Source organism: Lissotriton helveticus, chromosome 4_1 (genome assembly GCF_964261635.1).
Source record: "Lissotriton helveticus chromosome 4_1, aLisHel1.1, whole genome shotgun sequence".
NCBI lineage: Eukaryota > Metazoa > Chordata > Amphibia > Caudata > Salamandridae > Lissotriton > Lissotriton helveticus.
In genome coordinates this window covers 1,115,706,266-1,115,721,439 of record NC_136063.1, presented here as the reverse complement: position 1 = coordinate 1,115,721,439, position 15,174 = coordinate 1,115,706,266, and the positions used below count along the sequence as shown (strand labels likewise).

General features: G+C 45.0%; 1 protein-coding gene across 8 annotated transcripts in view; it reads right to left on the bottom strand.

The window, feature by feature from the left end:
* FHOD3 (formin homology 2 domain containing 3) overlaps window positions 1–15,174 on the bottom strand; it is a 1,303,582-nt gene that overhangs the window by 40,885 nt on the left and 1,247,523 nt on the right. For all 8 annotated transcript variants that reach the window (XM_078687715.1, XM_078687716.1, XM_078687717.1 and 5 more), the window contains 2 exons: window positions 14,783–14,973; window positions 9,604–9,796 (listed from right to left, as the gene is read on the bottom strand). In XM_078687715.1, coding sequence (XP_078543841.1) covers window positions 9,604–9,796; window positions 14,783–14,973 — 384 coding nt within the window. The remainder of the gene's footprint in view (window positions 1–9,603; window positions 9,797–14,782; window positions 14,974–15,174) is intronic.

Sequence of the window (15,174 nt, the reverse complement as noted above, 5' to 3'; positions counted from 1 at the left end):
TAGGATCATTTGGTTTTGCACTCTGAGGTCCAGGACTTGTCTGCTCCGTTGCATGATTTTTCAGTGATAACTGCGACAGCATCGGTGGGGCCTAGTGCTGCAGTTGCTTCCGGGGAGCCCGTGGGTGAGGTGGTCTCCTCAACAGCACTGCAGGAAAACGGAAGAGGGCATACATTTGTGGGACTTCTAAACGGCCTCATGTGATTCCCAGTAGGATGACGGAGGTGGACAACAAGAAGAAAGACTCTTGGCAAGCCTTATTGGGCAACTTGTTTGATAACCGTATTGATGCTATTGATAGCAAACTGCAACGATTGCTTGATCAATAGACTGCAAATGAGCATGAGACAGCATCTCTCAAAGCCATCATATCTCCTGTTATTTCACCGTCCGCTTCTTCCCAAGCAATCACCTTCTCCACTGTGCCCTCGATGGGGCTTCGGCAGCAGAACAAGATTGCTTTAATGGGGAGGTCTTGCAAACTCCTTCTTCGATAACTCTTTCCCGCAGGTCAGTCTGCCCACCCTCCTACATACGGGAGGGATGTCTGCTTCTGCTGGAGAGGGGACGGATAGATCTAGATTTGACTACATCAGTTCGCAGGGAATGACCAGAGGCTTACTGTCTAAGGATTCCGGCCACCATAATTCAGCAATTCCAATGATGTGGTTATTAATCTCGCACCAGAAACTACTCCCTATGTCGTGGTACTTGGTAGTCTCTCTGTGCCAAATTCAAGCACAACGCAAAATTTCAGTCAACTGAAGAATAGGGTGACCCATTGGTTGGGCTTACACTCTGCCCGGGGAGTCCAAGTAGATGGACTCATGGATATCATGGGTATCATGGATATCACCAACTCCTAGCTAGACTTCAGTGGTTCGAAACTAGGCTGCCAAAGAGGTTCTACAAATCTAAAGTAAGGGGTATGTCAAGTCATCTACTGGAAGTCAGATTGAAATTCAAAATCCTAGGCACCGCATATGACTGTTCTATCAACCTGAGCTCTGATGATACCATAAATTAACAATCCAGAAAGTTACAAAGCTACTGTATTAAGACCTCTAACAGTTCTCATGGGGTGTGACCCTGGAATGTTATAAGGTCTGCGCTAAGCATGATAGTGGTGACTCACAGTTCTCTCCTGTTGTGAAATTGGAATTGGCTCTTTGTGTATTTACCTCTGATACGGGGGTTTATATCACTCTTGCCTTGTCAGACTTCAAGCAGGCTAGAGTATGTGGATATGGCTGATATAGTGTGAGAGTGAAAGGTGACCTACATGTACAGTTTCTGATGCCATATGTCTGCTGCGCCCGATGCTATGCACAGGCATGCATATGTAAAGAAAGGGAGAGGGACATAGATATTTCCATATCTATCTTACAGTAGCAATCACGTTTCCTTATGTGACTTTAGTATTTCCCTTTGTTTTATTTTTTTACCCCATTAGGCAAGCCTTATAGTGTGGACAGATTAAGGATTCATCACTATGTGAAAGTTGACTCGTGGTATCTGGCCCAATAGACTTGATTTGTTACTTTGATTAAGTTCAAGGGAGGTATTAAGAAATGTTTCAGCCCCGTCAGACAGTGAGCACTGGACAGGTAAGAGCACATGTTTGTTTCTGTGTATCCAATCATTTATCTTTTCTTTCAAGGGAATAAGGATCAGATATATCAATGCCTAGGATAAAAGCATATTCATGCATTGTGCATCAGAGAAGACTTTGCCCTGCTGCTACCCTTTTCAGAATATCAATGAATTGTTAGAACTTGCAAATGGAGCTTTATCTAACAAGCATTAACAAAGCCAATAGGTCTTGCCTATGGGAGTGCTACTGACTTTGCAATGTGTTTTAGCCATTATGTACACCAGTGTGGCTGATGTACGGCATAGCTAAATGTTAGTGGTGAGGAGTGGGTGGGGGTACATTGCAATGGGGTAGATTGGAGCAGAGTGCAGTGGGATAGATTGGCATAGAGTGGAGATGGGGTAGAGGAGGGAGAAAGGACTGAGGTGGATTGGGGTAGATTGGAGTGGGGTGGATTGGGGAAGATTTGAGTGAGGGAGTTGGGGTAGTGTGGGTAGAATGGACTGGGGTGGATTGGGGAGATTGGAGTGGAATGGATAGGGATAGATTGGAGTGAGGGAGTTGTACATCAGCAGGTTAGATTGAAGTGGGGTAGATTGGAAGAGGGTAGATTGGGGTGGAGTGGTGTAGACTGGGGTGGAGTGGGGTAGATTGGAGCGAAGTCGATTGTGGTAGATTAGAGTGGGGTAGATTGAAGTGGGGTAGATAGGAGTAGGGTAGGTCGGGTTAGAGTGGAGTGAGTGGATTGGGGTAGACTGCAGTGGAGTGGGGTACACTGGAGTGGAGTTGGGTGGACTGAAGTGGGGTTGATTGGGTGGATTATATAGTTGGGTAGAATGGAATGGGTGAGATAGTTTGGAGTAAGATAGATTGGGGAAGTGGGGTAGATTGGAGTGGTGTAGGGGTAGATTGGTAGGGGGTGGGCAGATTGGAGTGGATTTGAGTGGAGGGGAGATGGAAAACTGAATTGGGGTAGATTCGGGTGAAGTGGAGTAGATTGCGGTGGAATGGGGTACATTGGAGTGGTGTAGATCGCAGTAGAGTGGAGTGGGATATATTGGAGTAGATTGGAGTGAAGTGGGGTAGATTGGGAAAGACGGGAGTGGGGTAGATTGGAGTGGATTGAGGTAGACTGAAGTGGAGAGGAGTAGATTGGAGTGCAGTAGGCAGACTAGGTTGGAGTGGGGGGTAGTGGGGAGTGGCGTAGATTGGAATGGGATAGATTAGGTGGATTACAGTAGGGTAGACTGGAGTGATGTGGGATTGAATGGAGTGGGGGAGATTGGAGTGCGGTAGGCAGGAGTGGAGTCGTTTGTAGTGGGTTAGATAGGAGTGTGGTAGATTTTGACACAACACACCTTGGTCATTACGTGCGCGCACCTGTGTACCGGTGCAGGAATGGGTCTACACTGACCATACATCGCTTAAGGAGTTGTCTGTCTTGTGTACGCCTGCTTGGAAACCCCACGGACTGCGGACAACGCGTGATTTATTGGATTAAGGTCCTTCTCTGTACCGGGAGGATTGTGAGATATCGATTTGGGGAGAGTTAAATAGGGAATATAAGAGAACTCCGTCTATAAAACACTGAGAAAGATCCACATACACTGTATTACAGGAGAGGGATATGATTTCACTGTGGTCGTAAAGAGGAAAGGACACTCAGTGGAACATATATATGGAGTGAGTAGTCTTGAAGAAGTCCTTCAAAAGGACAAAACGCGTTGGCTATTGCGTAGTGTAGTAAGAAAAATAAAGATTGAAGGAATACACATCAGTGTGAATCATCATTGGATGAACGGACTGTTTTCTTTTTGTGTGTGCAGACCACTTATACTTTCATAATTGTCTGTTGCGGAAGGTTCTTTCACAACAGAGAGAATCAAAAGGGGCTGGTTCCCTGTTGGTCGACGCACCAAATGTAAATATATTTCCCAGTAGTTAGATAAGTGCAGTATCTTTTCCTAGATCCTTTTGAGTTAATCCTCTGGGTAAATTATATAGTTGGGTAGAATGGAATGGGTGAGATAGTTTGGAGTAAGATAGATTGGGGAAGTGGAGTATGTTGGAGTGGTGTAGGGGTAGATTGGAAGGGGGTGGGCAGATTGGAGTGGGGTTGAGTGGAGGGGGGAGCTGGAAAAATTGAATTGGGGTAGATTCGGGTGAAGTGGAGTAGATTGGGGTGGAGTGGGGTACATTGGAGTGAGGCAGATTGCGGTAGAGTGGAGTGGGATATATTGGAGTAGATTGGAGTGAAGTGGGGTAGATTGAGAAAGACTGGAGTTAAGTCGATTGGGGTAGATTGGAGTGGATTGAGGTAGACTGAAGTGGAGAGGAGTAGATTGGAGTGCAGTAGGCAGACTAGGTTGGAGTGGGCTAGAGGGGAGTGGCGTAGATTGGTATGGGATAGATTGGGTGGATTACGGTAGGGTAGACTGGAGTGAAGTGGGATTGAGTGGAGTGGGGGAGATTGGAGTGAGGTAGACAGGAGTGGGGTAGTTTGTAGTGGGTTAGATAGGAATGTGGTAGATTGAAGTGGAGTACATTGGAGTGGGGTTGGATACAGTGGTGGAGGTAGATCAGAATTGGGTAGAATGGAGTGGGGTAGACTGGAGTGGGTGGATTGGATGGATTTGATTAGAGTAGGGTAGTTTGGGATGGGGTAGGGTAGATTTGAGTGGGGTGGATTGGGTTAGATTAGACTGGAGAGGGGTAGATTTGGATGGCATGTGGTAGACTGGAGTGGAGTGTGGTAGATTGGGTAGAGTGGGATGGAGTGTGGTAGATACGGGTAGAGTGGAGTAGGGTAAATTGGGTGGATTGGAGTTGGTTGATTGGAGTGGGGTATGTTGGGGTAGAGTGGAGTGGGGTAGATTGGGGTAGAGTGGAGTGGGGTAGATTGGAGTGGAGTTGGATAGATTGGAGTGGAGTCCACTCGAGAGTGGAGTGGGATAGATTGGGGAACAGTAGACTGGATAGGGGTATACTGTAGTGGACTGTAGAGGGATAGATTAGGGTGAAGTGCGGTAGATTGGGTGAATTAGAGAGGGGCAGCTTGGAATGGAGTGAGGTAGATTGGAGTGGCGTAAATTGAGGATGGATGATTGGAGTGGTGTAGTTTGGAGTGGAGTGGTTAGATTGGAGTGGAGTGCGGTAGATTGGACTTGAGTGGGTTGGATTGGAGTGAGATAGAGTGGGGTGGGTTAGAGTGGGTTGGAGTAGAGTGGGTTGGGGTAGATTACAGTGGAGTGGAGTAGAATGGAGTGTAGTAGATATGGGTAGATTAGAGCAGTGTAGATTGGGGTGGAGTAGATTGGGTAAGGGTACATTGGACTAGGGTAGATTGGAGTGGAGTGGGTTAGATTGGAGAGGGGTGGGGTGGACTGGGGTAGAGTGGGTAAGATTGGAGTGGAGTGAGGTAGACTGAAATGGAGCGGGGTAGATTTGGACAGAGTGGAGTTGAGTGTGATAGAGTGGAGTGGGGTAGATTCATGTGAATTGGAGTGGGGTAGATTGGGTGGATTGGAGTGTAGTAGAAAACAAAAACCTCACCCGCAAGCTACAGAACATCTATACAGCAGGTGCAAGACTGGTCCTCAACCTGCCAAAACACTGCCCCATCTCCCAGCACCTGCCCACACTCCACTGGCTCCCCATTGAAGCTAGAGTCACCTTCAAGATGCTTACCCACGCACACAAGGCCCTCCACAACACCGGACCAGCATACCTGAACAGCCGACTGAAATCCCACGCACCCCAAAGGACCCTAGCTCTCCTATGCCGTGATCCCCCGCACCAGAAAGACCAGATCGGGAGGCCGCTCCATCTCCTTCCTGGTAGCCAGAGCCTGGAACGCCCTTCCGCTCCACCTCAGACAGACCACATCGCTCCCCCCCTTCTCAAAAAACCTCAAAACCTGGCTTTTCGACAGACCCCCTCCTTGATAGAATGGAACCTGCATCCCCCCCACCCCAGGGCCTTGAGACCCTTACGGGTGAGTAGTGGCACTTAACAAAAACATGATTGATTGGTTGACTGGGATAGGTTGCGGTGGAGTGGGGAGGATTGTGGTGAAGTGGGGTAGATTGGAGTAGAGTGGGGTAGATTGTGGTAGACTGGAGTTGGGTCGTTGCGGTGGCGTGGGGAGGATTGTGGTGAAGTGGGGTAGATTGGAGTGGGGTGGGGTAGATTTGAGTGGAGAGGAGTTGGATAGATTGCAGTGGAATTTAGAGTGGAGTGGGGTAAATTGGAATGGAGTGGGGTAAATTGGACTGGAGTGGAGTAGAGTGGAGTAAATTTGGATACATTGGAGTGGGTTGTATTGGGGTACATTTGGAGTATGGTGGATTGGGACAGATTGGAGTGGAGTGGGTAGATTGGAGCAGAATGGGATAGATTTAATTAGAGTGTGGTAGATTAGGGTGTAGTGGGGTAGATTTGAATGGGCTCGGGTTGATTGGGTTACACTGAGTGGAATGGGGTAGACTGGGGTTGAGGAGACGGGGTTGAGAGGAGTGGGGCAGGTTACAATGCAGTTGGATTGTAGTAGAGTGGACTGGTGTAGAGTGGAATGGTGTAGATTGGTTAGAGTGGGGTAGAATGAAGTGGGGTATACTGGAGTAGATTGTAGCAAAGTGGAGTGGAGTGGGGTAGACTGCGGTAGAGTGGAGTGGGATAGACTGAAGCGGAGTGGGGTAGATTGGAGTGGTGCAGAGTGGAGTAGGGCAATTGGTATGGAGTAGACAGGTGTGGAGTGATGTGTTGTTGAGTAAGTGGTGTAGATTGGAGTGGTGTGGAGTCAAATGGCGTGGTGTGCCATAGAGTGGAAGAGCATAGAGTGGAGATTACATTTGAACAGAAATACAGTTTTACTGTACACAAACAATAATGTGTTCAATTGTCATCACCGAGTGTATTGATGTGTTTTGGTTGTATCCAAATATTTGTTTCCACCACTCTTCAGAATAACAAAAATGTGCTTCATTTGTACTAATTCTGATATATTCTGTAACATCAGCAGAGTGTTTTTTTGTGTGCTAGAAAAAATAATTCTACACCCTCTCCTCTTACATGGATACTCAGCAGGATTGTCACATAAATTCTCTCAGTTTGAAGTCAGAGAAAGAAAACACCGGGCTCCCTCAGAAGAGAGAGCTTGACATTTGACCTCTGTCTTTAAATGTACAGCAAATGTGACAAGATAAAAACAAGATTTTAAGGCCTGTTTACAGAAAGCGAGTTTGTGAAAGAATACAGTATACAAGATTTCGGCAACAAGAGGGAAGAACTCAAGATAGACAGCCTAAAGCAAATAAATCCAGCAAGTAGAAAACCAGAAAAAATGTTAATTACAAACCACAAAGCCAATGATAAGCAATGGGCCTAATGCATTGCTAGGTCAGTTTTTGAATGACCCCAAGACATCTTTAGCAAATCAGGCAGCTGCCTGTCTGGTAGGCTACGACCTAACAAAACAAAATGACCACTGACGATTACTGTGTCACTCCAGTGAATAAGGTCACGGTCCAGATACTAATGCGGAGGAACAGAGTGCAAAAAGGAATTAGGAAGCTAATGTTGTTGCAAAGCTATCTTTGGCTATCATCTGCTCAGAGTCCATAGAGAAGTGAGTTCTTGTGGTCCACTTCTAATTTGCAAATGTCTGGCGAAGCAAAATATTTCAGGGCAACAATACATAGTGTTGTTGAACGGATCCCTCAGCACCTGTGAGGCATGGTGACATTTCTTTTCATTGTAACTCCTTTTCCTCTAAGAGACTGGAGACATAGTTAAGACCACTATGCACTATGTTCTTCTTGTATAGTTTCAGATGCAAACGTAATGCATTCGTAGCAAACAGGCAATGAAAATTCGTAGGCAAGCCTCCTCTTTACTTCTGGACCAATATTTTGAATGCCACACTTTCCTTTTAAAAATGTCCTACACACTGAAACTTTAACATTGACGGTTCATGAAACGCCACATACTTTAAATCTAAGATTTTTTTGTCGAAAAAGTTCTTAATGTTTTACTTGGGACGATAATAATGAAGATTCATCAGCAATGAGCTTAATTATGTTGGGAACTGTAACCAATGCCGACATCTTCAAGATATGCAAGAATGTTGCTCTGAGTAAAACTGATGACATGAGGAGCAACATTTGATAACATCTAAAGTTATTGGTTCTTCTCAAATTCAGCACAGATTTGACTCAAATTCTAAAACTTACTGAAGTTCAACTGTGTAGTATCTGAATTGACAAAGGGCCAGATTACGATCTTGGCAGACGGGTTACTCCGTCAAAGCGGCGACATATATCCCTGCAGCCGAAATATAAATGCCATTATATCCTATGGGATTTATATTTCGGCAGATAAGATATCACTGTTGCAAGGGAGTAAGTGGTCCGCCAAAATCGTAATCAGGCCCAAATTTTTTTCTTTTCCTGGTGCCTTATAGATCAATTTCAGCTAGGTCTTACTCCAAATCTCTTGAGAATATTTAATAATACATACAATGAGTTATATTAAATGCAGCAGTCTCTGGGATTTCTTTTTAAATAGGGTGACAACCTCACTCATGTCATGTTTTACACTGTCTCCAGTCCTGAACTGCTTACCTACAAACGATTGCTTTCAGCTATGTTATTCTGATTAGTTCAAAACACGCAAAACATGACTACAACTCCAGCGGCGGCTCATCCACAATGGTGGAGGAGCGTCGCTCCACTGGCTCAGCCCACAGCTGAAAAATAAAACAATATTGTTTTATTTGTCAGCTTCTTGCTGAGCGAGCGTATGCGGGGATGGGCTGGGCTGGGCCATGGGAGGGGGAGTAGGAGTGGTAGACGTGCACTGCTAACTGTGTATGTCTGTTTGCCCGACAGTCTTAGTGTGGCCAAACAGACATTATCAGTTAGGTTTTCTAACCCAGGTCTATTACACAGCCAGGTTGGAGAAACAGCACAGACTCCCTGTGCCTGAGCGGCAAACAAGCCCGCTCAGACCAATCCCTGCGCTGCTCTAATGCAGCATGAGAGCAGCACGGGGATTGCACAGGGAGTCTCTGATGCTGTCCTAGGGGCTGCTGGGAACAGGAAGCAGAGGCGTTCTGAGGCGTGAGGCGTCAGAAGCAACGTCAGGTATGTTTTATTTTTATTTCTATTAGCCCCCCCCTGCGAGCTCACCCGCCTCACCACTGTTTTGTTGGCCGCCATTGTACAACTCTTAGAATACATTAGTTTATCACATGAAAGTCTAGAACTGGAAACAGCGTCTGTAATGCCCTGGAGGAAGGTGGTAATTAGGCAAAGGAAAAAGTTTCATTATGTGGAGGATATCATGCTTACTTTCATTCATTTCATCCTAAATTACGTCCTACATGTTAGATTAAAGTCCTGAAATTAAAGTATTAAACCACTGCATACAATTATGCACCATTCAGGGCTAAAATGTAGTGCACACTTACAGGAACAAAGCAAATGACCAGAAAGTAAGCACCTGCTGTGAGTTGTGCTTGTGTTTTTTGCACTATTTGTTGAGCATGAAGCCCATTCTTACCAGCAAAATGGACGTAAGTATGCATTATGTGCTAAAATATGGCACGAGACACTGGCTGTGCATTCTGCAGAATTATTTGTAATTTCACATAAGTTTGCTGAACATTTGCGTAATTAATCAAAAACAAATTATGCAAATTTCGCAGCCCCATAGTGGTAACCCTAGATCGAAAACATCTTGAGCCCCATTATGTAATAGGACAGCAAAGCACAAGTGCAGTTAACAAATGGTTACCACCGATGAAGCGCCAACATCCATCGAAGTAGAAGTGGAACCAGTGCATGAGCACCTCATATTGGTGTCCCTCGTAATGCGGCAGATACATTACAGTTACATGTCAGTTCCTTACCATGGCTAGCTTGCACTGCGAGCTATCCATACAAATAAGGCATCCCCCTTTCATGGCCTGGAAAGCCCACACAAGGAGTCGAACGCTGAATTAGACTTACGTCTGTGATCATCTTCCCTCGGGTCTTGTTTCTTTCCCTGTGATTGGCTCGTTTCTGCTTTTGCTGCAGCACGCGCTCTCTGGTGGTGCGGTACTCCAGGGCAAACTCGCTGATAATTTTGCAGAACTTATGAATGTTCACCTCGCGGATCATGTAGGGAGAGTGACCCATAAATAGCAGAAAGGAGTGGAACCTGAAACAGAGCAAAGCAGTGAATCTACTCCATTCCCTCAATGTCAATTGAAAACAAGATAGGATTTCAGTTCAGGCGTTCAGTCATAACAAATGTGGCCTGTTCCTTTATCGCCATCATTCTCCAAGTTCAAACGTTTTTCACAGATGTCTTAAATAGCGCTGATTGGATTAATTAGGCAGGCCTGGTGGGTGGAATTAAAGGCAGTGCTGTGACATCTCTGCCCAGCCCATTCCTACATGTTGATGAGGGTAGATATGATCAAAAATGAGCTTGTTTTACTTTGAACTGGAGTGGATTGCACTTAAAAAGAATTCCTGCTCTGTTTACAAGAACATTTCTGTCTGGTCTCCGGGTTATGTTCCAGATACAAATCCGCTTGTGTTCATCTGGTATGCAAGGGAGCGTATGCAACCCAGACACCGAACACAAATGTGCCAACTTTCGAATCAATTAAAGATAAAAGGATCACTGCAGTAATGCGCAGATTGGCAAGCCATAGGTTAACTGGTAGAGGAACATGAGCTGCATCCACACTTTAACAAAGAGAGTTTGGGGAAAGAATCCGTTTTACTAAAGAGTTTCTCCAGCTTATTCTCTTTTGAAAAGGTCGTGCCAGTGGAAATATGAACCGAGACCTACATGTGCTTCGTAGCAGCACTTTAAAAGAGATGATAGAGCTTGAACCAGTGCAGGTGGTTGCAGGTGGAGGGCACTGGCACACTTCCCATCGCCAGTGTATGACCCAGAGCAAGAGGGAGAAAGGCAGAAAGGAAAGAAACAAGGAAGTGAATTAATAACAAGGGGTGAAAGGGACCCTGGAAGTGTGAGAAAAAGGGAGAGTACGTGGGGAGTGCCAGAAGAAATAGGCATGAGATGGAACTGAGGCTAAGCGGCCAGCTGCACCAACGGCTTGCTGCTAAGACAAACAAGCACCGCAAAAACCAACAGACCTGGCACTGGCTGCCAGTTTTTGGCTTTCTTTATGCTTTTCTTATGTCTCGTCATGGTTTTTGCAAAAGATTATTGTTAAGGATGCTGCCGACATCGACTTGAAGCAAAAATATGTTTTTGGTCTCAAAAAGTATGCATCACCCTAGTAGTTCCTGGCCCTTAAGGAAATTACTTTGTATGTGGATGTACACCTTATGAAAGGACAGAAAACCGCCACTCACATGCCATCAATGGCTGAAGTGGGCTGATCCACTGTCCCATGCTGTATGATGCTGCAGGTGGAAGAAAAGTATGAATTACATAATAAACTAAAGGATGAAGAGGGATGGCTGAATGCCAGTATATTATACACATCATTTTACTCAAAAGGACATGTCTTGGCTAAACTCACACCTAACTAGATGGCCTGTGTCCATTTAAAAAAAATCAAATTAAGCACTCGAATGCATGCCGTTTGACTCCGTCATCCCGACTTATTGGTCAGACCATCACAAAATCATATTCCACAAGCACACAGATATGAAAATTTCAAGAGATCAAATCATAACACTAGATGAGAGAAACTAGAAACATGAACAGAAATGAGCTGATTTCTTTACGCCAGCAGAACGAAGTGGTTACTCACCAATAAGAGTAATTTTGCAGCTTGAAGAATTTTCTGGATTCACATGATGTGCATTATTCCACCATCTAGTGGCTAGGTCTACTTGTTAGTCCACTTTTTTCTCCTTTTTTTTGCCCATTGTCAGTAGCTATTTGGTGCTATGTTCCTTCTCCTGTGACATCAAGACATGCACCCTGAAAGCCTCTGTGCGTCGTCATCATCTTCAGATTCATTTTTTTCCTTTGGTAACTCGGTTGTGTTTGCTGGTCTCTATCTTTTTGTATTGTATTCTTCTTCTTTCTTCACCTCACCTCATTTCCTGGAGAGTGGGAGGGTCTCATGTGAATGCAGAAAATTCTTCAAGCTGCAAAACTACTCCTACTGGTAAGTAACCATTTTGTTTTGGATGAATACATCCTTGGCTGGATTCAAATGCTGTGTATTGACTTTGTAGCAGTATTCTGTGTCATTCCAGATGGTGGTGTAAAAATGAGGTTGAGTTTGTGAACAGATGAAACATCTGTTCCAGAAGCACCTCTTTCTTTATTTGGATATCCACGAAATAGTGTTTTGTGAAAGTATCGATTGATGACCATTTGGCTGCAATACATATGTTGTTTATAGGTACATTTGCTAGGAAGGCCAGGGAAGACCACTTCTTCCTTGTTGAGTTTGCTCTAGGCTTCTTTTCCAGACTTTTTCTCACCTTCCGATAATACAATTGGATTTTTTTTAATGCCCCACTTTGCAATGCTCCCCTTTGCCACCGGTGAGCCCTTGTTAGGGTTTGCAAATTATACGAAGAATTTACTTATTTTCCAGATCTCCTTTGTCCTGTATAGGTAGCACATCATAGCCCTACATATGTCTAGTGCCTGCAACATTCTCTCCTCACCTCCAAACAATCCAGATGGTACACTCCAGAGCTCAGAGCCACCAAGCGCAACTGCTACCGACTCAAGAAGTGATGGCACCTCACTAAGGACCCCTCAGACAGAGCCTCTCACAAAGCATCCCTTAGAAACTACCACCTTCGTATCAAGGAAGCCAAGAGAGCAGCAATCACTGACCGTATCAACACCGTGGCTAACCACGTGAAAGAACTCTTCAAAATTGTCAAGGAATTCTCTAACCCAACAGCCACTGAGAACACCATCCACCCCTCCCAAGAACTCTGCGTCAACCTCACAGAGTACTTCCACAGCAAGATTGCCACCATCTACAACAACTTCAACCATCAGCCCACCACTTTCAGCCTTGACAACCTCAATCAACCAGTGAACACCAGCCTAATGATAAACTCATGGTCTCCAATTACCACTCAGACTACCACAGGCATCATGTTGTCCATCCATTCTGGGGCACCCACTGACCCCTGCCCCCACCATCTCTTCATACTCAGTGCCAACCCAATCAGCACAGAATTCACCAGCATTTCTCAACACCTCCATCCCTGCAGCAACCTTCCCAGACAGATGGAACCATGCAGAGGACAAACACCTCCAAAAAAAGCCCTCTAACAACCCCAGGGACCTCAAACATTACCAACTTATCTCCCTGCTCCCCTACCCAGCCAAAGTACTGAGAAAGTCCAACAGCGCACCAAATACCTGGAACTAAACCACCTGCACGAAGTCTCACATTCAGGATTATATGCCAACCCAGCACTGAGACCGCCCTGATTGCCACCACAGTCGACCTGAGAACCCACCATGACCACGGTAGCCCTGATCCTCCTCAACCACTCTGCTGCGTTCGATACTGTCTCCCACCACACCCACTTCAACAGACTCCACAATATCAGCATAAAGCAAAACGCCTTCAAGTGGATCGCTTTATTCCTCTCAGAGCATTCACCTGCATCCCTTCACCTCTGCACCCAAGGACATCATATGCAGAGTACCTGAAGGATCATCTCTCAGCCCTACCCTATTCAACATCTACACGACCCCCCTCGCAGACATCGTCAGATCACACAGACTCAACATAATCTCCTACACTTACGACACTCAACTTTTCCTCTCACACACTGAGGACCCCTCCAATGCCAAAGCCAACTTCTGCAACGCCATGACTGACGTAGCCAAATGGATGAGAGACAGTTGCCTCAAACTCAACACAAACAAAAGTACTAATCTTTGGAAAGAACACCTCTGCATGGGAACACAGCTGGTGGCCAGCAGAACTCGGATCAACACCTGCACCAACAGATCACGCATGCAACCTCAGCATCATCCTGACAGCCAACTGACAATGAAACGACAAGTCAACGCAGTTGCCTTCCCCTGATTACACACCCTTTGCATTCTCTGCAGAATCTTCAGATGGATCTCAATCAACACGAAAGACCGGCCCAAAGTTCCCACCCGAAACAAGCATGGATAGAGCAACTGTTCACCTCCAAATGCACACCTATAACCATACAAGCAATGAAATCCCGTAGGATAATCCTGAATAAAAACATCAACATGAAAGCACACTTCAGTGCATCCAAATGCAGTACTTTTCTCCAACTTAACATACTCAAGAAGGTGGAACCCTTCATCATGCCACCGGAGTTCAAGATTGCAGTCCAATCCTTAGAAGAGGCCAAACTGAAATATGTGAGTGCAACCTTAACAGGTTTACTAAAATCAAGCATTGCACATCTCAGGGAGATCCTGAACACAGCGGCAAGACTAATAACAGGAATTAGACCCTTCAACCACATCAGACCTGCTCTCAAGTCTCTCAAAGGATACCAGCTGAAACAAGGATCCAGATGAAGATGGTGTGCTTCATGCATAAAGCTCTGCTTCATGATACATGGAAGTACCTCAAAGACAAGCTCAAGATATTAGGAAGCAGCCGCTCGCTACAAACCGTCAACTCGCTCTTTCTGGAACCTCCAAGATTCAGAAAAAAGAAGGCCTATGCCAAAACTTTCTCTGGAGCTGTGTCTAGAATATGAAACTCTCTCTCATCGCATGTTCAGTCTGACCATCAACAAACAGTTTCAAGAAAGAGGTTAAGGGCATTTTACTAGACAGTTTCTTAGCATAACACAAACATATAATCAGGGTGGTAACGCAATCTCTTCAACCACAAACTCTCTCTTGAGATTATTTTGTTTTATATGTAGGGGAATTTATATGCTATGTAACAGGTTTTGGGGATTGCTCTGTAGAGCTCTCTGATACCTTTGGATCATGGTCACGCTTTATAAAACTCTCATAATAAAAAATAAATGGGTATGATGCACCTTAACCTTCCATACTTCATAGTAAAAGGAGTAAATGATGTAGCATTGGTCAGTCTATGCAACAAAAAATGTGCACTGTTTTTGTGAACCGATGACAAAAGTGACACTTTGACAGCGATTTCAAAGAAAAAATAATAGTCATGTATAATGTCATAGTTATGGCTTCAGAATTAGGTTGGAGTTTTACCTGTTGATTATCCTTCGATGGACAATTTTTAAAATGATGATACGCTCTGCACAGTCTTTCAAGAACTCTGACATCTTTTGCTTGAGAACGGGTTTCATCTCGTGCTTTGCGATGGCCTTGAGGTGGTCCCAGGAAGCTTTGCACCTTCTCTCCATCTGAGATAGATTTTCTTGAAGCTGATCAAAGTCCACCTGAAGCAATTGAAAAAGTGAGAGGGGTTCTCTACTTTGCTTCTGTTAGAGATTAAGGAACAGAAAACACATGCACCAAGCAAGAGAGACAACATGAAGTGCAGCTCATTGCCATTTTATTTCAACAGTGGTTACCAGTGACTTTTGTGGACATTTATAGAACTAAATGCGGCCCATCTAGTAGGAGCTTGTGCAGCAAAA